This window comes from Dufourea novaeangliae, unplaced genomic scaffold (genome assembly GCF_001272555.1).
Source record: "Dufourea novaeangliae isolate 0120121106 unplaced genomic scaffold, ASM127255v1 scaffold21, whole genome shotgun sequence".
NCBI classification, from domain to species: Eukaryota; Metazoa; Arthropoda; class Insecta; order Hymenoptera; family Halictidae; genus Dufourea; species Dufourea novaeangliae.
The window spans coordinates 1,238,576-1,262,281 of NW_015373910.1; the positions used below are offsets into that span (position 1 = coordinate 1,238,576).

General features: G+C 34.5%; 2 protein-coding genes across 3 annotated transcripts in view; one reads left to right on the top strand and one right to left on the bottom strand.

Annotated features, from left to right (window-relative positions):
• Nucleotides 1-384: 384 nt before the first annotated feature.
• Nucleotides 385-2,471, bottom strand: LOC107194120 (rac guanine nucleotide exchange factor JJ-like). The gene is made up of 8 exons (XM_015583686.1): nt 2,375-2,471; nt 2,174-2,304; nt 1,870-2,091; nt 1,605-1,791; nt 1,114-1,526; nt 904-1,041; nt 642-806; nt 385-561 (listed from the first exon to the last, which is right to left on the bottom strand). The coding sequence occupies exons 1-8, from the start codon at nt 2,469-2,471 to the stop codon at nt 397-399; spliced, it is 1,518 nt and encodes a 505-aa protein (XP_015439172.1). The 3' UTR covers nt 385-396.
• A 1,980-nt stretch (nt 2,472-4,451) lies between these two features.
• LOC107194164 (membralin) overlaps nt 4,452-23,706 on the top strand; it is a 111,108-nt gene continuing 91,853 nt past the window's right edge. For both annotated transcript variants that reach the window (XM_015583733.1, XM_015583734.1), the window contains exons 1-7: nt 4,452-4,802; nt 4,901-5,136; nt 5,234-5,465; nt 5,559-5,697; nt 5,814-6,048; nt 6,144-6,234; nt 11,896-11,953. In XM_015583733.1, coding sequence (XP_015439219.1) covers nt 4,512-4,802; nt 4,901-5,136; nt 5,234-5,465; nt 5,559-5,697; nt 5,814-6,048; nt 6,144-6,234; nt 11,896-11,953 — 1,282 coding nt within the window. In that variant the 5' untranslated portion in view covers nt 4,452-4,511. The remainder of the gene's footprint in view (nt 4,803-4,900; nt 5,137-5,233; nt 5,466-5,558; nt 5,698-5,813; nt 6,049-6,143; nt 6,235-11,895; nt 11,954-23,706) is intronic.

Genomic DNA, 23,706 nt, shown 5'->3' on the forward strand with positions numbered 1-23,706 from the left:
TCATTTTATATAGGTATTGGACATGACTCCGTTCAGACAAGTCTAGGGATTTTTTATGCAAGCCGATATATTTTCATATCCATTAAAAATTATCAAATTCGTATCTTTATGTAATAATAAATAACGAAAACCACTTATTAATTGCATTTTTATCTGAACTTAGTGATTAGATACATATAAACACACTACTCAATGTCTGCAAGCACTGACTACGTAGTTATCTATGTTGGATATTTCCTAGACGAGAAAATGTAATTCATTTTTTGAATTAGTGTATGAACCTTATCATTATCTTCTAATTATTTTTAGTAGGAAATTAGGAAATAAATGTAAATGATACAGATTAATTATTTCATTACTTCGTCAATTTTATTATCGCGTGTAACTATAATTGTCTTATTTAAATCTAAAAAACTCTTTTAAAGATGATCCAATAGATAAAAAAAAATCAGTAACACATTTCAATGTTGACGTAGCTTGTTCAAAATTTGAAGATGAAACAGGTGATAAAGACGGTGCTGTGTTCTCTAGAAAATATTCATTTTCTTTGCCCATAACATTCTACAAAGAAATACATATAAATGAATAATAATTGTATTATTTATCACTTATATTCTTTATATTTGATTATTGAAACTTACACAATTAATATTATGTAAACATGATTCAACATATTCTGAATTATTACTATTTTTCAGTTTCTTAAATCTTTTTAATAGTATGAAGCAATTATTTTCCAGTTGTACATCTGCATCTGCTTCGTTATCTTTTTTGAGATACATAATCCTTGATGCATCCAGATTAACCTGTTAATTTAACGAACATATAGTTATGTATAATTTTAGTTTTATTTACAGAAATAAAATGGCAGAGTTTTCCCAACAAAAAACTTATAATATCAACCTCAGATTCTCCATCTGATCTTTTTCTCTTATTGGCTACTACTGGTATATTTTCAGATGGAAAAAGATTAAGATTATTATGTCTCAATGGTTTTCTTGAACTGCTATCTTTTCGTAAAGTCTGTCTACATTCTGCATACTAAAATAACAAAATAAATTGTATCAATTCTGTTATATGAAGTATTTATATTAAAATAATATTTAGTAATACCTTTTTTATAGAGTTTTGTATTGCTTCTATCCATAAATTGCTATCGTCTTTCTCTGAATAAAGTAAGAGTATCTCATTTAAACAAGTTACACGAAACAATCCGCCGCTTAAAACGCATTCAACTTTACATTTATTCAGAGGTAAAACGCAACAAACAGTTAATGAAGTTTGTGGATCTCCCTTACAATATAGTAAAGTGTCACTGAGAAGAACAAAATATCTTCTATATGCAGAATTCCCTCGTCTTGACACTCTCATTAAAGCACCTTGTTTAATCAATTTTCTATCAGGTTTCACCAAATTAATTGGATTCATAATACATCTTTGAAGTTTTAATAACTTCTGTGCTTCTTCATGCTGTTCAACTAAAGCATTTATATGTCTTGCTGCTTTTTCAATTTCTACTAAGCATACTAAAAAATTCAAGTACTCAAAATCAAAGTTATATTGTTTTACAATACAAGTAATTTTAATTATTACTTCATACTTACCTTGTAAAAGATTATACTCTTTATGTTTATTTGGAGTATGTTGCAAGACTTCTTGTAAAAGTAATTTATACCTAGGTACCCTTTGTATAGGTGTAATTAATAATGAAGGTAATTTTCTACCAACTTCTGGTCTTGATTCTTGTTTACTGATAAAATCTTTAAATGCAAAGTTACTCTCTTGTTTTGACTGAAAAAAACATTTCTTACATACAACATATTGTAGTATAGAAATAATATCCATTTAAGAAATTTTGAAATGTAATACCTGTAATAAAGATAAAACTTGTTCATAATCATAAGCATAAACAGAGTATAATTTAAAAAATGGAGCAAGTTTATGGAATGCACCAGCTATGTTGTGTGGGTCCTGTTTTAATTCCATAACTAATTCTCCACTAACATTGTACAATGTTTTTATGTTTTCAGACAATGTTGAAAGGAGAATGTGATCTAATAATTTTTTTTTAACCATAGGTTGTATAAAGAACTGAAAAAATCATTAATTTATTTTGATGCCATTTATAATTTCAAACATTATAAAATAAATATAAATAAATATAAAAAAATACCTCCATTAAGATTTCCAATTGATGTAAATAAGTAACTTCCGTTGTTAAAATTTCTTGCACTGCTTGAGATCTTAGATTTTTTTCCTTTTCTTCTAAATGTTTCTGATTACTTTCATTCAGACTGTTAAGTACTAAAAGTATATGTATTAAATTTTATATTTAAGTTTATATTAGGCAGAAAGATGAACTATCCAACTATACCTCTCATGCGACTCCTCATACTCAAAACATTTCTGTTGTTTATAATTGTTTTTAATTCGAAGCTCAAAGGAGTTTGTGGTGATATTGGCGAATTCATAATTATTAGTAATACTATCAAACTGTTGAAAGTTGTAATATTTTCCAAATTTTACATACCACCTGATGTATGTATTAAGTTATAAATACATTTGTTTATCCCAAGAGTATTTGTCTGTTTAAACTTACATAGCAATATACTCAATAATACATTAACAATATCGTTGAGTTAAATTAAAGTAATAATTGGATTGTAGATTTTTGCATTTACGATACTAATGTACAATATGAAATTCAACGAAACACATAACGTAGTGGAGATTCAATAATACTTTAGCTTTATTTGCAATTTTCGAAGGTTTTGAAGGACAAAAATAAATTTCTATTTTCATAAAAGAATACAGAAAATCTAAAATCGCCAAAGGTCTCGCAGTCTTCTAATAATTGAATAATACTTTTGAAAGTATAACATCGGTGAACATCGGTTAAAATTCAAAACATCGAGGATCGTGTTTCCTTTTACGTTGGTAAATTTTCGTCGTTTCGGAGTGTTTCCCGTGTTTCACTTGGATTTAAAATTATCGTATCAATGAACAGTTTAAGGCAATCAAATTATTTTATTGGTTGATTAACTACGAATGTCCAATGAAAAAGGAGGATTGGATAGAGACTTTCAGAATCATGAACAGTAAATTTTGTAGTACTATAGAGTTGGCAGTTTTGTGGAGCTAGGGTCTAAATATACGTGTTCTGGAATATCAAAACATATGATTGCATATGATGATGAAGTGACAATTTGACGAGAATCGAATTTGTTAATACTTACAACTTGTATTGTTACGAATCTGTTATTATCTATAGTGACACACGAAAGAACAGTATTGTTGAAAATACAACGTTATATTTATTGTTCAGCTTTCAAACAAGGTACGATGCAATCGATTTAACGTGAAATTTTGTCAGCGGTCTGAGTGTCAGCTGTGAAATGTCACGTCCGGGTTAGAACGATTTACCTAAAAGGAAATATATACGTATTTATTGAAATGCAGAATAAATAATGTTTTCTAAATGTATGCATGATACCCAATTATTATTATTTTGAATTACTTAATTACGTAACAAAATATGTTTTGCTACACAGACCTTTTCTTTTACATTATCAGTTATTTGTTTATTGTTCATGAAGTCAATAAAAAGCAAGTTTTATTCGTAATTTTGTAAGTATATCAACATTTTCTTAAAATTGTTGTTGGTTTCCAACTAAAATTGTGATTGTTAAATAGGTTATGGTCCTTTAAATTGTTATGTTCCACGTTGGTTGTGATTACATTAATAATTAATTTAACATATGAAATTTTTGTTACCTGTTTGCAAATTTTATTGTTTCATTTCTATTAGCTGTTACATAGAAGAATGAGATATTAAGAAGTCTTGTTTTATATACACATACATATATGTATATAATATTTCAGAACATGTATATATGTATATGTTTAGAGGAAAATTATTTATATGTATCTAAATTTTAATCATAAACTAAAGTGTACTGTAATATCTGCAACAATCTATTATTTGAACATTTATTTTATCTATATCAAATACATTCATCGAATAAAACTGTTTATTTAAAATGTATATTCATTGTATTATGATTAATTTTTTTTAACTTACAACTTCTATCATTATAATAATAAATCATTATTCTATTGTAAAAATATGTACAATTATGTTTTTCATATAATATCAAATGTTAAATGTAATAAATAATTTGGATAATAATTTTGAATTAAATGAAGATGTATAATTGATTAATGTAGAAATATTTGTGTATAAAAAATATAACATATTGTAAATTATTAGTTTACATGTATAGAATACGTTATGATGTTGACCATGAATACCCATATGCATTAATTTGTGGTCACTCTGTATTATATAATTATTCTTTTTTGTTTCAGAATACCTTAAGAGCTCTTTAAATCTGGAAATGTATATATATCAAATATAAGTATTTTTTAAAAAATATAATACATGGGGATTATATGTGAGCAACATATTAACTACAACATTACTTGTTCAAAACAAATATATAATATTTAAAATGTCACAAGCGGATGGCGGTGTCATACCAGTGACAAATAATCAGAACGGTGCAACTGTACCTAATAATCAGAACGGTGCAACTGTACCTAATAATCGTATTGCTGGTGGAGCAACTTGGAGAACCTATAATAATAACATGAACAATACTAGGAATAATAATAATCAAAACCCATTAGTTAATGTACGAGACAGATTATTTCATGCAATATTCATTAAAGTTGCATTAAGTTATGCAAGAACATTTCCAAGGCCTGTCAGAAGATTAATAGAATTTGTAGTTCTATTAAAGGTACATAATGTTTTATTTAATTATTATCTCATTTTATCTTCTAAATAAACATTACAGCAGTAAATTTAACAATGTATTAAACATATGCAACTTTTCAGGCTATACTAGCATTCTTCGTGTTGGCCTATATTCACATAGTATTTTCACGAGCACCAATTAATTGTTTAGAACACATAAGAGATGATTGGCCACGGGATGGCATATTAAGAGTTGAAATACTTAGAAACGGAGGAGAAGACTATAGTATAGAGAAGAGTTATGCAAAAGAAGAGAAACTTAGACAAGAAAAAGTTGATCATTCAATTAATACTTTGGGCATATTACCTAGAGATGTGTAAGGGTAAATTTACTATAATAATGAAGTATTATTGTTAGTCTTCTTTATTTTATATGTTAACTGTTTGTGTTATGTTATTCATTTCTCATTTCAGTGGTAGGTTCATTAATATTGAACCATCTGCCGTTGATAAAGATAGGGATACTGCCAAAATATCCACTGAAGAAAATCATGACAGTTTAACATTATCTGAAAAAGAAACAGCTACCAGAAGTGCTATTGCCCTCCAAGAGACACAAGATCCAAATTTAAGTATAAGTAACACAACAACAAGTCCATTGTATTCAACCAAAATGTGGAATGAAGTAGATGCAGATAGTAAAGAAGTTAGTATCAATAACTGAACAGAAATATCAGAGAACTTATTTACATTGTAAATATGATTTCGTTGTAAATATTATTCGAAATAAACATTTTAGACTTCGGATGAGAAAATAGTACAACTAACAAACGCACAGAACAATACTGGAGAAGAAGATCCAAATAAAACCAACACAGAAGATGTCATTCAACCTTTAAAAGAACAGAACTCTGAAAATGATAAAGTAACAAGAACAGGTACGGTAAAGTTAACAAATTTTGATAAGTGAATTTTACATTCTCTTAATTAAATAAAAATGATCATTACAATTTAATACTTTATCAGTATTATTTAAAATTACTTATTTTTTTAGATGATGGTTACATTGTAGAATATTCATTAGAATATGGTTTTTTGAGATTATCGCCCGTTGCCAGACAAAGGTTAAATATTCCTGTAAAAATTGTTACTTTGGATCCAGTGAATGATAAATGTTTTGGTGATGATTTTTCAAGACTAATACTCGATGAAATCTTGGGATATGATGATTTACTCATGGCGAGTATTAAGACACTAGCAGAGCACGAAGACAATAACGGGTTTTTGAGGTAAATAATTCTTTAAAGGATGAAACGTATTAAGTATGACTGCATTTTTAATTGAATACGATTCATATGTTTTTAAATCCTTTTTTTTTTTGCAGAAATGTGGTAACTGGAGAACATTACCGATTTGTTAGCATGTGGATGGCTAGAACTTCGTATCTCGCTGCATTCTTTATCATGTTAGTCTTTGTAAGTATATATTTTCAATTATATAGACCGCAAGTTTTTACAGAGATTTATAATGAATTTGACAAAATTAGCATTTATTTTAATCCAGTTATAAATAATTTAACTATTTGGTCCGCGCGCCACAGTATTTATGCTATAAAATCAGTATGTCTTCGTTTCACAGTTACAACAGTATTATATTGAAAACATTACACTGATTGAGTCATTTCAGACGTCATATATGCAATAAAAAATTGGTGAAGACAGCGTTCGTCTTCTTTAGCAGAATATAAATTTCGTCTGCAATACTAGTTGCTGAGGTGCACCCGTCAGTGGGTTAATATAAGACTAAATTACTATTTTCTCGATACAAAGAGATGTAAAATCAGTATGAATTTCTGTTTTTAAGAACTAAGTTACATCAACACGCTCCCTACTGTCACGTATATGTTACTCCAATTTCTAAGTCAGTGTATTTACCTAGATACAAGCAGAATGTGCTTTGCAATATTCATCTACATTTTATCTTATCTATTATCTCTGTTTTGTGCTTCTTTTTTAATACTTAATCAAGGAGGTAAGAACATTCCACTGAATATAATGATGGAAACCTAGCGTGGTCTTTGATGAACGTTTTTGAAACAATACGGTGTTATCGATCGTGTTAATCCGTTGAAACATTTTGTCTGCTGTAAGCACACCTTACAATATTTATTTTTTCATGTATAATTGTGTTATTCGATAGTAACTTGATAAAGGAAAGTATTTCCTATTTGTCAAGTTTATTTAGATTATTTCTCGTGTTCGGAGAATAAATTACACCATTTATATTATGAACTATGCGTCAGAGTATCGGATGCATCAACAGTGATGAGTCTAAAATTCTCTGAAGGTGTAAATTAGATATAGTTTCACGCGCTACGTGTTTTCGATCCGGATATATTCCTCCCCGTCAAGGGGATGGTATCATGCATATCTACACGACAACCTGGTACGTGTAAAAGGATACGGCAATCAATTCAAAGTAACGCACTGAGATAACCCGCGTACGATCCTCCCAGCCCTCCTGTATCCTCACATTCTACGATCCCTTTGGAGTTGAACCGGCTGGCATAAATCAACGTTATTAGGGGGCATCGTATTCGTTAGAGGGGCCCCAAGCTGGTAATTTCGTATCAAATTGTCTCCAAATAAGTTGTACCATTGCGTTGTTAGCGACACGATAATGATCGCCAGGTATTTTCAAACGATTTAAAATCGTTAACATCGTGTTTCATAAAATTTCTACCGGTTATACTTCAAATAGGTTTAATAACGGGTTCATTAACATCACCAGCCGCTAAATCGAGAATATTCTTCTTGTAAATTTTATATTTATCTTACGAGTCGTTTTTCGTTGTATGTATGTATATTTTCTTTTTCTTCCTTTTTACACCACTAATTATAAATGTTCCGTTGAATGAAACGTCTGATTAATAGGCAACTTATGCCGTAGAATCAAATTAGACACTCGAATCGGTGCATTATCGGATAGCCACGTGTTTCAACGTGAAACACCGGGAATGCCAGATGGCTCGCGAAATTTCGTGGCGGGGCAGCGGGGATGGAGGGATGGCAGGGGGGTATTCCCCGGGTGTTAGGAAGTGATTGGATCATACACGGGCCAACGAATAGCTTAGCTCGTGTTTAATGGGTTCACACCGTCAGAACAAATGAGTAATACAGTACGCCACTAACCACGATTCGAATGCAACGTGCACAGCAGCCTACACATCCAGTTCATGTCTATGCACACGACTGGCGGATATTGTATAGAGAAAAGCCAATTACTCAATATGCACGGAGTAATTTTAACCAGAATAACCGTTTGAACTTGACAAACAATACTTTGAAGACTCACTGATTATTATTGAACAATGTTAATTAATGTTAGGAAACGTACCATCACCGAACCATACGCGTATCACGATTCGTTTGGGGTCGAGACCCCGAACGAATTTCATCCCTTAAATCCGCGATATTACATTACATCGCCGTCGTTCGACGCGCGGCTTCATTTTAAATTCAAATATTCGCACGAATACGGAAGTTCGTTACAACCGGCTGCGCCGTAGCGTCATGATTTCGCTGTGATCGTTCTCGTTACTCGATTCCCGGAACAAACCGTTCTATGATTGTAATTCCGTTCACGGACGAAAGGAACGTTTTGTTTTTCGACGGTCAAATTCACACGTCCCGCCGCGAATTAAGAGATTTATGTATAGGGTCTCCCTCGATTGGAGGTCTCGTACTACATTCCGACGATTCAATTTGCTCAGTAATTATCGTTAACCCCCGTGTTTCGAATTAAATACGTTGTTACTCTTTCGTCGGGTGGAGGGGGGTTCAACGTGGTATCCGACCGTGTATACATAGATCCCTTGGAAACGCGCCCCGAATGTATAGTTGGAGACTGGGAGACATTGGGGGCAGACCCCGTGCAACAACACGTGAATGTTACTCCGGTGTTTCGAGTGCCACATGGAACCACCCCGTCGGTTAACCCACCGTGAAGTCACGTGTACGAGACTGTCGTCATCCCGCGTTACTACCCGGGGTATCTCTTGTGTCATGTGCACGCGGTATCGGGCGATTCTGTTACAATACAATCCCAGCGTGCAACACTATTCTTCGTCCCGTTTCTGCTTTTTTCTTCCTGTTTCCCTTTCTGTTCGTTGGGTGTCCGTTTGTTCCGCCTCTAGGAAATCTGTTCGTGTCTCATATCGAATACAAGATCAGTTTACCCTTGATTCAATTTCTTATTCTGTAGCCTCGTCGCCCGGAAAATAGGCGCACAGGGAACTTAAGGGTAACTTCCGATTATAATTTTGTGAAAAATCGATTTTTTTTTTATTGTGTATTTTCATCGTACATCTCAAGAATGCTATTTCAGCGTTTCAGTTAACAATTCGCGGAAGTACCGATTCTGCAAACATGTAAATGATTCTAACGCGCCGACCGCATGTAGCACACGAAAGGTTAGATCCAGAAGTACAAGTAATTGTAAACCCTGTATATGACAACTTGACTTTTGATGAACTTTTAACACGTTGCATAGAAATAAACATTTGAAACCACGTTTTTTAAAGTGGCGTGCTAGATTATTAAAAAATATTATTAACCTATCGACTTGATACTTGGCCTAGTTACAGTAAGCACATGTTATTGGTGGATGAATCAAATAAATTATGAAAAACGGGAATTATATGGTTTTGTCAGTGTGAAGTACAAAAAAAATCAAGATTTTGATACCGGATTTTCAAATTGTTACTATTCTTGTAATTTTCAACCCAGAATTTGAAAGTTAAAAAGTAAATATACAAAGTTCAAAAGATTCGGTTGATTGAGCTTTGCACAAATAGTTCGCAAAAATAAGCTCCTTTTCAGAATATTACACTGATCTGATCCCTTGAAATAGATATTCTGGCTCGATTTTCATGGCGCATGTTTATTACCAAAAGGAAGAAACAACTGTTGAATTTAAAAAAATTCCTATTAGTTACTAAGTAATTGTAGTTAATCAATTTATGTAAAACGTTAATTGGTATTGGTGACTAAAAGTTACCACGAAAACTCGTTCGTAAATTGTCAGTTCTGCAAGGTAACTGTTTATTGTTGCCTGTGAACAACCGATACCTGCTCATCTCTATTCTTTATTTATAAATGTGGGTAAACAAATGTTCGTATACGTGATGTTTGTCATTATTTTTTATTATTTCACCAAGAATTATCATATAAAAATGAAGAAAACGTGAATTTCGGTAAAAAAAATTCACTAGTCCAAAATGATTTGAATGCCATACAGAGGAAAACACTTGACTGGCTTAAACAAGATTTTTGTATTATTATACATTTGAATTTGTATTGGAATTTTCTTCGAAACAGGGTTCCGGGCGGTATATCAAGTCGGATCTATTTTTTTCGTCACTTACCTTGTAAATAACAGCGGCGCATCTGCAATGTACGATTAAACGGCTCCCGTTGCTAAGGTCGTCCATTGCAAATAGTAAATTATCTCCCGGGTGTCAGGTGCTAGTTCCATCGGAACCGATCGCAATTCAATTGCACTATTCACTCCCAACCCGGTAACCGAGTGCGCACCGCATGATTCGCAATTTGTCTCGCAACGTAGCTTTGTTACAATCTCCTTTTATTAAATAACAATATATTTTTTTCGACGACGTGTACCGATTCCTGTGATTTCGTACACGAGCGACTTTAATCCAAATGACACCACTGCCTCCAAGTATTCGAACGTATGGTGCGTCTAATCTGATGAGCAGATTAACTTATGCGAAAAGAAATTTTTCAAAATAATATCTGAAGTCAGGAGTAAAAGTGCAAATTTAATTGTTGGGAGTAATACACACTTATGTGGAGGAGAAAAAGAAATTTTGTAGAAAATTCTTCCTCTTCTTAAGGATCTTATTGGGCTAAAAATAATATAAAAACTTTCCCGAATGTGATCGAGGTTTTATATTTTGATTTCTAATAAAGATTTACTGGTTTTTGTCAGTTTTATTGTCTCATTTTAACCTGAATATTCATCGGATACGCATTCTACTGCATACTATTTGTGTAACGTGTCCGCCCATTGCTTACTGTTTCTACTTGTTGTAAGCGATACTGTAGACAGGTCGGTTGGAAATCGTGGTGCAACCGAAGACATGGTAAATCCACGTGCGAAATTGAATCGAAATTGTGAAATGAAATTTTTTCGAACAAGGTTTGTTTTCCCAAATAAACTTTGCATTGAAAATTCATGGGATTTCGTACTATTGATACTTACTGCTTCTACTTGTTGGAAACATTGACGATGGCGCGGTATTATTTCTTCTGTAATATATTGATATTATTATTACGGTATCTATGGTGCATGGAAGCGTATAGAATACAATAAATCAATATTGATAAAGTTCTTATTGAATTGGTAATTAAACAAGTACGTCAAATCACGAAGTAAAGTTCTCTCTGCTTCTGATTTCTGTGAAATTCCGTTCATACGAAGGTATTGTAAATATAACAGGTGACGTTGTTACACTTGTTTTTTTCATACATCGTGTATAATCACATATTTTTTGAATGTATATATATATATATATATATATATATATATACCAGTTAATTATTCAAACTCTTTTGCGTGGTAATCAAGTTTCGCACGAAATCAATTTACCTTACAATTTTGACTGATTTTTGCACGCGGAATTGGATCACACGTATTTGCATTATCTGCTGCAGATTGTACAGTATTTCCGGGTGTCGAATGTTGATGTCTGTATTGATAACGACATTATTGGTCATTTTAATGAACTCGTATAAACATATATAAATTGTATTTAATATATTTTAGATATAGATATACAATAGCACATTTTGTATTACAACTGTATTTATAATAATTGATTTTCTCGTAAAATTTCTATTATATTAGTTAATGATAGAGATACCTATTTTTTCGAATTCTATTAGTGACTTTCGTAATATTAATATTTTACGAATTTCATAACTCCTCGTATATTTTTGGGAGGTTTGCAGGTTTTTAAACGATATAACATCTTTTATTAATTTGGTACATGAACATTTCATTAAATCTATGTTTCGAGCACGGATTAATGTAATATTAAATTATTCTTCTTTCAGACCATCTCCATTTCGATGTTGCTACGGTACTCACACCATCAGATTTTCGTGTTTATCGGTAAGTGATTACAAATCTGACAATTATATTTTAAAATGGCTTAAATCGATAATGATCACTTGTTTTGTTGTCGTCAAAATGAAAATTTGTGTATTTCTGGTCTCTCTTTATCGAAATAATACGAAATGAACTTGTTTTCATTTTTTATTTCAATTGCAATTGCCATAGCTTTTATGTTTACATTCATGTTTTAAATAAATTCCAGTACATAAATTAATATTATTGAAAGAACTAATTTTTACATTTATACTTTATGTTAATATATCATGCGACGTTTTAATAGAAATTTTGATTATAACCACATATTTCATAAAATTTCTGCGTTTTTCTTCATGTTTGAGATGGTATTTGTTGAAACTTTCATCTTGTGTATGCTATTTACTCAAAATTAAGAGTTGGGCATATTTTTAACTGTTTATGACGCTATGGTTTATATTATAACCTTCTTTAGGAAGCTTTCCCCTGTTAGTTTGTCATTAATAATTTTTTTTTCATTCCCGATTTCAAAGTCAATTTGAATTCTAATGTAAAGAGTGATATACTTATATTTAAATTTATTTTAAACAAAAGTAACAAGCGAGTAATAAATTACAGCACGTGATTAGTGTTATCTATACACAATGGTTTATACACACGAAAAGATTGCAAGATGTGACTACTTTTTAATTTTCTACAGTTTAGTATAAGTATCTCGCTAAACATTCACTCTTAGAATTGTCACCCGTATTCTCTTTCGAACGTTTCTACGGTCGGCCGTGTTCTGCTACGGATAAATTGAAGGGCCCAGTGCAAGAGGAAGCTGTGCCACAAAATGTTGTAAAATGAAGTTTGTATTAATTCTGACACCTTTTGGTGTCTAGTCCCCCCCCCTCATCCCTTAATTTATAACTACGTGGCAAAATTTCTGCCTGTACTGTGATTGTATATACAGTGGCCGCCAAAAGTTTCTGGCCAAACAATAATTTCACCATATCTTTTTCAAAATATAATTTACGAATATACTTTAGATATACCCATATCGAGCATATATTGCTTCTGCAGATTTTTAATATCAGATCTGAGGAAGCAATGCATCCTCAATATGGCAATATCAAGAGTTTCTTCGTACTATATATTTTTAAAAATACAGGGTGAGTCAATAACAACTACTATCTAAAATAACTCGTTACCTATTGGATGCATCAGAAAACGATTTAATGAATTATGTACCATTTTAAAGGACGCATCGGGTGGATGCAATTTGAATTTTTAAATCTTATCCCTTTTTGAGATATCAAAGTGACCTTGAGTTATGTCAAGGTAATCGAACATTTTCTAAATTTGGGACAAAGTTACCCCTGACCGAGTCAAAGTTACCCCAATTCACGGTACACCTACGTCAGCGCTGAGCAGCGTAGGTGTCCTTCATACGCCTGCTTCCCCTTCCACTCTTTCTTTCGCGCCGTGTGCTTTCGCAGACAAAAGAAGCAGACACTGTCTCTGTTCCTCCACAGTAAGGATGGTGGGGATAGCGTTTAGCTCCCAGGAGTCAACTTTGCCCAGCGCTGCTCTGCGTGTTCTCTGAACACTTCCGTGTACTCTCTGCGTACCCTGGCCGAATTCTGTAGCCTGTAGCTCGTCCCATGACCCCTTGATATGGCCTCGATATCGTCGTGCCCCAAGAAAAATTGATAGAGACTGTGTCGAGAAGAGATCTCGAATGGCAGAAGAATAGTCACGACATGACTAAACGAGAATAATGTAATGTTTAATTTAACATGGCCTGCCGAAATGGCAGCGTTACAATAAATCGCGAACGATATAACAGTATGGTAGTCAGATGTATGACTGTCCTCAGTTTTACAATTAATTAATAACAAGTGATTGGGTTGAGACGTCTCGGTTAGATCTTACTGTAAGGTCGCCCCCAAAAGGAACCCTGAAGGAAACTTTCGATTTATTAATTTCCAGTGTTATTATTACAGTAGAAGCTTTAAACATACCTTTTCCTTTTTCGTTTTTTTATCAGCGAGTAAAATGTCTGCTATAGAGAACAAGTTAGTTCTTTCGGGAAGATCAATTGCATAAAAAATTATATGTTTATATAAACTTCATTGATTCCCCTAAGGGTTACAATTTCTTCCTATTTACAAGCTTCCTTAATCTGCGCTTACCCTGTGCATTTACAATTCTATTTTCTCAATTCTACCCCCGTTTGTTCACACACAGAAATACACCCCTTTCCCTATCTTGGACCTCCGCTTCTGCTCGTCTCTCCTTTCACTCTCATCTCTTCTTTCATTATTTCTTCCATCTATTCTCCATTTTCTTCAGTCCTTCTCATGAACGATTATATGTATTTATAAATAAAAACGTATATTTTAAACTTTCTTATCGAACAATACACATCGTATCAACTTTTTAAAAAATAAGGCAATATCTAATCAGACTAATCTATCGTTCGATCTTCGACATCGCGGGGTAAATGCCCTTTATATCTGATAATTCTCAAGCGATGAAATTAATTGTTCTATCTATCGGCGGCTATACAGAATCACGCTTAATATACCTTTCAAAATGGTGATACGTCTATCAAAAGGGTGATACGCCTATCAGAAGGAATCTTGAAAAAAATAGCTGTTATCTCAAAATATACGGTTCAACGACCTCATCCCGAGTGATGTTATTCATGATTTTCGCGAATCACGACCATCTCCCATGGCTCAGTTCTTCGCGTATAGGTGAGCTCGTTAGACTTATAAGGGGCCCTAATAAGATACAGACTGATCATCGACATCGTGCGAGTAAATACTCTTTCTATCTGATAACTATCAAGCGATGAAATTAATTGTTCCACCTATCGATTGCAATAATACAGAATCACACTTAATACTCCTTTTAAAATGGTGATACGCCTATCAGAAGAAACCCTGAAAAAAAAATATCTGCTATCTCAAAATGTATGGTTCAACGACCTCATCCCGAGCAATGTCGTTCGAGATCTCCGCGAATCACGATCATCTCCCACGGTTTATTCTTCGTGTATAGGTGAGTTCGTTATATTTATAGGGGCTCTAATAAGATACGGACTGATCATCGACATCGTGGGCGTAAATATTATTTATATCTCATAACTGTTAAGCGGTGAAATTAATTATTCCACTTATCGATTGCAATAATGCAGAATCACACTTAATACTCCTTTCAAAATGATGATACGCCTATCAGAAGGAATCTTGAAAAAAATATCTGTTATCTCAAAATATTGGATTCAATGACCTCATCCCGAGCAGTGTCGTTCAAGATTTTCGCGACTCACGATCATCTCCCTTGGCTCGTTCCTCCGGTGGAGGTGAGCTCGTTACATATATAAGAGGCTCTAATAAGATACGGACATTCGTTGTGTACGTTTTCGACGATGGAGCCTGTGTCAACATGGACTGTTTTCGGGATATTGCTGATCACCCTGATCACCGTATGCTCGGTGAAGGTGGTCGCGTTGCTGTACCAAGAGCTGACATACTGGAAGAAACGTGGTGTCCCATACATGCAGGCGACACCGTTGCTTGGAATGTCGTGGCAAGTGCTGTTAGGACGAGTATCATTCCCAGATTATCTGTCATTCCTGTACTACAGTCACCCAGACGCAGCGTACATCGGGGGGATGGAAAATACTGTTCCCCTCGTTATATTCCGGGATCCGAAACTGATCAGAGAGGTGAGCGTAAAGTATTTCGACCACTTTCCCAATCATCGAAGTTTCATACCTGAAGAGATGGATCCGATATTCGGAAGGAATGTGTTCTCCTTGTTGGATAACCGTTGGCGAGATATGAGGAATACTTTGAGCCCGTTCTTCACATCGAAGAAAATGCGATTCATGTTCGGTCTGGTGTCCAAATGCTCTCACGATTTCGTCGACTGTCTGCACCAACATCCGGAGCTCTGTTCCATGGTGGACATCAAAGATTACTTCAGAAAGTATACAAACGACGTGATCGCCAGCGTAGCTTTTGGCATCAATCTGAACTCCTTGAACGATCCTGAGAACGAGTTCTACAAGGCGGGCACAGGTATCACCGATTTAACTAGTTTCATCCGTATGATCAAAATAATGCTGTTCCGTCTGAGTCCTCGTCTATGGCGGATGACGGGTTTATCGTTGTTCTCGAAGTCAGGGATGAAGTTCTTTTACAATGTTATCTCGGAATCGGTGAGGGCGCGAGACGAACAGGGCTTCGTCAGGCTGGACATGATCCATCTGCTGATTCAGGCCAGGGATCGGGAGAAACATCAGAGCGTGACGAACATCGACGATATCGTCGCTCAGACGTTCATCTTTTTCTTCGCCGGCTTCGACACTATGTCCACGCTGCTGGCTTACCTGACCTACGAGTTGGCATTGAATCAAGATATTCAGGAGAAGCTACGGGAGGAAGTGGACCATTATATGACCAAGGAAAACGAGGAAATCACCTACGAAACTCTGTCGAAGATGGAGTATCTGGAAATGGTGGTCTCAGAGACGCACAGGAAGTACCCTGTAGTGATCACTGATCGTGTCTGCACGGAGAAGTTCGAGTTACCGCCAGCGGGGCCTGGTTACAACAAGACCACCGTAAACCCGAATGATAGCATTTGGATTCCCATTTATGCGTTGCATCACGATCCAAAGTACTTCCCTAATCCCGATAAGTTCGATCCCGAGCGATTCAACGAAGAGAACAAAAGGAACATCGTTCCTTATACTTACATGCCATTCGGTGTTGGGCCTCGAATGTGTATGGGGAATCGTTTGTCGATGATGGAGGCGAAAATAGTGACAGTTCACCTTTTGCGGAAGTTTTTCGTATTACCGAACGAGAAGACGAAACCAGTAAGGTTTAAGAAGGGTGGTTTTGCGTTAATTCCGATAGATGGATTATTTTGTAGCTTCAAGAAAAGAGACCCATAGGCGTAGTACGAATTGTTGTTATTTCATTGTTATTATTGTTGTGTTTTTCTATTTATTTCTATTGGATAGATAAACATGACAAACTTTTGTAAATCTTCATACGTGTGTATTAACTAATTTCGTTGTTTTTATATTGCCATAAAAGTTGTGAAAAATTTGAGAAATGCATTTTTGTAATATTTTAATGGTTGTTATAAGAATGAGCCAACCAGTCATTTCGACTGCTTTGGTAGTTCTAGTGTTCACCCTTTCATTCCCACTGTTGATATATGGCTACGTATTCTAAGTTACGAAATATGCGAAATAATAGTGTCATGTATTTTTTCATATATGTGAGTATGTAAGAGTTTCTTTTAGTCTTGTATATATAGCATGGCACAAATTTGAATGTGCATTTGAAAGCTTCTCGGTGAAATAAGACATTATTGGGCCTTTGTCTCTTTCATTTGACGGAATACAAGTGTGGAGTATTGTTACAAATACAATAGAAACTTACGAAATTCTAATTTCATTCAAACATTTCAAGAGAGTTTATTGATCAAAGGTAAGAAACATTGGATTTCATTACGTACAGGAACATTATAATGAGAATTATTATGTATAACTAATGAAAGTAAAAACGTTGTCAACTGGTATTATGTAATATATACAAAAATATAACAAAATATTTCTTTGGTAATTTTTAAATAATTCGGGAATGAAAGGGTTAATAAACGTGGATTGGGAAATGAAAATCTGATTCCAAATGAAAGACCCTATTTTGAATTCCATATTGTATCAAATATGTATAGTATACATATATTTATGATAAAATACTTATGATTTCTTGATAGTCGTGCTCAAAAAGTGTGTAGAATTATTACATTTACTAATAAATAATTCGCCATTTCCCGATGAAATCCATTAATACTCATAATGATTTTCCAACAAACTACCCCAGTTTTGGAGGAGGAATATATTTCTACTTTAAAATCTATCGTTAGATGATTAGAACTAAATGACGATTTGAATTGATCCATGATCGAGAAATATGGAGAATCCTTCCAATTGTTCTTTGTAACATGATAAAAATGACACATTCTAGAATTGAAATTAATTGATTCTTTAGAAATACGATATTTGGATTTGGAACATCTAATCAATTTTGCTTTTCGTAGAACGATATAATGTTAATGCGATCGTCGGAAAAGAGGAATTAAGAAGTAAACCGGTGTCTGAGTTATCGATCATATTTTTGCACTTGGCACTCATATGTTTGCACTTGGTTGATAAAATGATTTGGGTGATGGATGTTTGAGATATCACTTGACTTGTCGGAGTGAACACGTTGGTATCTGTACCTAGACTCAGTTGTTAGTGTCAGTTCGTTTTTTACGTTGGTTTCGTGTAAGTCTGTATCGGTTGATCCGTGTATCAGAGAGGTAGACGTTTTTAATCCGTATTTGGATGTTTACATGGGTTTGGAAAATTGGCTCGTAATTGTAAGAGGGGAAGTGGTATACTCAAGTTCCCCTTCCCGATGTAGACCTGAGACTTTTGAAAATCAGCTTCAGGAAAAAACGCTAAAATTACTAAAGTCCTTAACCCTTTGCGTTATAACCTCGAGTCAGACTTATGACGATTTCAAAATGGATTCAACACACAACAGTATTTATTGTTTCCTTCGAGTCGAAGAGAAATACTACTGTGCCGGTATTAATATTTAATTTTTAGGGTGAATGTATAGTTGCTATAAGTACAAAATTCCTTTTGGGAAGCATTAACAGTAAAGTAATTCTAGAGATTGCAGACCTCAAGATAATCGTAAATCTAGGGTTAATAGTCTTGCTGTTTTTCAGATGTATAAGACCCCCAATATTAATGGTGCTACTGTTCTGTTAGAACGTATGTTAGAAAGAGACCTATTGTATTTACTCCGTCGGCATCACATCTTTGAAATAATTCTGCCAAGAATTCTTAAAGTAAAAGTGTCGCCATCGGTAAGTCTGAGCATACCGTTTTTGAGATGTTTTCAAAAAACTTGGCCAAAACTTGACGTAAAAAATTTTAACTATGGTCTTGTAAAGAAAGGCATTAAAGAGGTGTTGATCGATGATATGTATGAAATGCTTCTGTTTCCAAAAAATAATTTAGAAAATCACCCACGCGATGTTTATCAGGAGTTTCTAAAGTTAATAATTTCATTTCTTGGAGGCACTCCATTACGGGGAGTATCTTTTCATAAACCAAGGTCAATGCACCACGCGAACTGGATGTCAAAAGCCATATATTATTTAAAAATATTTGTTTTTCAATTTTAATTTCAATTAGCTACAGAGCAGGTCAAATCTATTTCAGATATCTGTGTATTTATCGTGAACGCTTACGCAAAAGCCTGGTGTAAAGCTCCCTTCTTATTTCATTTTTTAAGTTGTAAATCGTCGAAATTATATGCGTTTAGTTAATGGAGGCTGTTAGGTTATTGTTTTAAATTATACTGCGATATTTATGTTAGACACAATTTGTTAATGGTATTTAAATAATTTAGCCTTGTTGTAATGCTACGTGTCTCCCATATTTGGGTGATGTGGGCAGCCAATGTCTTAAATGCAATCGTCCGTGTCGTCGAACAGGTTATTATCTTGTTTCGAAAATGCTGTGCCACGAAATTGTCCAATATTTGGTCATGGGGGACGGGCACGTTTCATGTGATATCGAAAATGGAATACAGGAGAATCGGGAACGGTTAGAATGCCTCCTCTGGTAACGTTCATCGATAGACAATCCACACTGAAGTTCGAATTACCTTCGATTGTACCTTGCTCGAACAGTGTAACTGTACACTCAGCCGAATGTGTTTGGCTTCCCGTTTATGCGTAGCGCCATGATCCCGAGTATTTTCTCGTCTCAGAGAATATTCATCCTGAACGATTCAGTGACGAAAACAGAAGGCAATAACTGTTCCTTATAGGCTTATGCCTTTTGAAGTCAGTTGTTCTGTGTGCATTAATAATCGTTAGGCGTTGATTGGAACTGAGATCGCGATCGATTACAATTTTGTGGATTTTTCTTAACAGATGATTAATGTGGTCTTCTAATACCTCACGGAGGGAAATCTCGTAGATACAGTTATACAACAGTGCGTCTTGCTATGTAATTATGAATCCACTAATCCTTAGCAATCTATTTCCGCTGTTATTCAAGATATAAAAAAATGATTACAGATACACACTTCAAGAACATTGAAACAATCTTTTTTTTTCATTATCGCCGGATACAGGTTTTTGAACCGTGTAATTATCTGTATTCATTTGTTCATATCTTCAATAGCAGCAGGACTAACTTATAATGAGATATTCATAATTATGCAGTGAGATATTCCTAATTAAACATGAGTCGCTCTTGTAAGAGGACACTCCAGTAAAAGACATACATTTTCCCCAGTTTGAATGAAATTTTCCAGGTGTGTCATGAAATATATGTTTTATTAGTCTCAATAAATAATTGTAGGTACTTTGTGATATTGGTTGGTGTGATGTTTTTCGAAATAATCACTGATCCTTTCTATTTTCTTCTTCGACATGTTGAGATGAAATTTATAAAAGTATAATTTCAATACAGAACATATATATATATAACAATACAGAAATAAAGGATAGAATATAATGTAGGGTACAGAATACAGAAGTCAACTGATATTGGATGAACCGTTGCAGTACGCCGAGAAGGAGAATAAAAATATTTGTTTCGAAAGAAAACGAGAATACTTTTCGATTCGATGAATACATACGATAGTGATTCCTCTAAAAGGAATGAACGGATAAATGAGGGTGTTATTAGGCTCAAAATAAGATGAGAGTGTAATTATATGTTTGTCTGTTGAATAATGTTTCTTTTTTATTTTTTCTTGAAATCTATATCCAGGTCACTTTGCATTTCTTCATTTCCATAACTACGTCAGCGAACAATGGTCTTGGAAAACAAGGTTTAACGTTGATTCGATAAAGTCAAATTTCTTTACTTTTTATTCCTTTGTTTTTCTTTCATACGACGATTTGTGCTTGTAAACAATAAATATAGTTAGAAGTGGCTACGGCATTATTATTACAGTTTATATGCTGGCCGAACAAGGTTAATAGCACCAGTGTAACTGTATATCTGCTCTATTGCACACGGTCATCGATATAGATTCAGAGTACGGTCACAAAAATGACTTATCGCATACTTCTCCGTTCTTTTTTAGACCGTATGAAACGCACGGTCATTAATCGAAACTTACGTATCGCGTAAACGTTCTTATTATGGCGTGTTAGTTATTATAAACTTCTTGTAAAATGGTACTTTTTACATAGTAAGGCCGGTTTATTAACGATGCTATTAATGAAACTATTCATAATTGATCGAGTTGATTGAATACATCTGTTGTGTTGTAATTTTGATAAAAGAAAGAAGCAATAGGTGTCGGAAAATTTAGCTTTTGAATTATTTATCATTTCACTAAAGTCTTTTACGAAGTGCTACATTTCGTTTCCAATTTTGAGTTTACTAAACATTGTTACACAATACTTTAGTAATGAATGTTTTAAATATTTGTAGTAAATATTTGAAAGTTTACCAGAGTTGAAGATAGCGTGATAAAAATAATCGAACATTTTATAAATAACAAGACACAGCAAATTTTTTCGATAAAAATGTTTTTATATTCCTTTTATGGCGATGTAGTGATTTATACGATCACGTAATGCGTTTAGAAAAGCCATTAGGCCATTAGGCTTTTTCCTATGCCCTTTTGTAAAATGTCTTTGAGAATCCTCGTCACGACATTTTGGATGTCTAGACTGCTGTTGTAACGTTTTCCCTTCATGGGTATGTTGACCTTGGAAAACAACAAAAAATAATCCAATAAACAAAAGTAAACCAATAACAATCGATTTGAGGAAATTTTGGTTGTTACATACGGTTTTGAAGATATCTTTGCAATGATCACTTCGACCCAATTTCTGGTTATCGGTCAATGTGTGAAGGATAAACTGCATTCAAAGCTTGTAAAATTTTAAATGCTTGGTCAAAGTGCGATAAACCGTGTCTGTTGATAACCAGAGTTCATTTCGCCACAATCACGCTGAAGCTTTTGGTTGAATTTTTATTGCTTCATTAACTGTTTCAATATTTTTCTTCAGTGATTTCTGTTCTCGGACGACTTGGCTTGTCATCATCGTTAATGTCTTCCCGACCTGCCTCAAACCGTTTAAACGAGTTGTAAACTTGTCTACGAGATGGATAATTATTTCAACACTTTTTGCATTTCTTAACGTGTTTCGGTAAATGAAAACAGAATTTAATGTTGGCTCTTTATGCAATATGTACTTATTTTCCGATTCGTGTACAAAAAGTACAGTCATTTTGAGTGCTACAACTCGACTTCTAATCAACCAAATGTCATAAAACTTTGATACAATATCAATGAAGGACACATTTCTCGGCGAGAAAATTTGTTGTATTGATGCAGCTACTAGTCTTTTCTGTTTTTAAACAGTTTGGTTATTTTCGCGATACACCTTCTGTAATACAAGTATTTACGGTATCAACTAAGATTTTGTGATATGATTTCAACGAAATGAGTTCGCGTAAATAGTTTTCGTTTATCACTTTAAGAACTTCAAAATAAAATACATTTACGTTCTTGCGATTTCACTTTTACCTGGATATATTCACGAACAGGTCAACAGCCGCAAAGTAAAATTCGATTAATGCGTTCTGTTCATCTTTGGCATTTTGTCGATCGAGAAGGCTTGTTAAACGAGGTTTAAATTTGACATAACAATCAAATATTCGTACTTATCGTGTACCCACACCTATTTCTACCGGTTTTTAGATGTGTCCCCGATAGTTCGTGTATTACATACCCAGAGAGTGTTTACAAGGAACAACGCAGTTTGTTTAAGTGGTTGACGTAACAGACCTTCTCCCTCCATCTCAACTTCCTCGTACAACGATAAATCCGTACGTGTATTCGCCCATATATATAACATTCCTCCTAGTTAGAAGACAGAGTCGCGCTCGAACCATCCTCGTAACGATGGAGTTACCTTCGTTCTCAATTTCGTTCAGTCTCCTGATGGTCACCTTAATCACCGTCGTCCTGACCAAATTAATCTCCACAGTGTACACACAGTACACATATTGGCGAAAAAGAGGCGCCCCATACGTGTGGTCGATGCCGTTGCTCGGAACAGGTTGGAGACTGTTCCTTCGTCGAATATCGTTTCCTGGATATGCAAAGTTCATCTACGACTACCATCCGAATGTCAAGTACGTGGGCATAATGGATTTGGCGACGTCGACCGTGATGATCCGCGATCCTGAGCTGATCAGAGACATAGCGGTGAAGAACTTCGAGCACTTCCGCGACCATCAAAGTTTCATCAACGAGAAGATCGATCCGATTTTCGGGAAGAACGTGTTCTCGTTGAAAGGTGAACGCTGGAGGGAGATGAGAACCACCTTGAGCCCGTCCTTCACTGCGAGCAAGATGCGGTGCATGTTTGAATTGGTGTCGAAATGTTCGAAAGTGTTTGTGGACTATTTGTACGATCATCCGGAGTTCTCGTCCACGTTGGAGGCGAAGGACGCGTTCACAAGATACACGAACGACGTGATCGCGACGGTAGCATTCGGGATCAGCGTGAACTCGTTGGAGGATCGGGACAACGAGTTCTACAAGAAAGGAGCGGACGTCACCCAATTCGGTGGTCTCTTTCGTCTATTCAAGTTCATTCTGTTCCGTATGAATCCCCGGCTGACCCGTATGGCGGGGTTCTCGTTCTTTTCACGGGACACG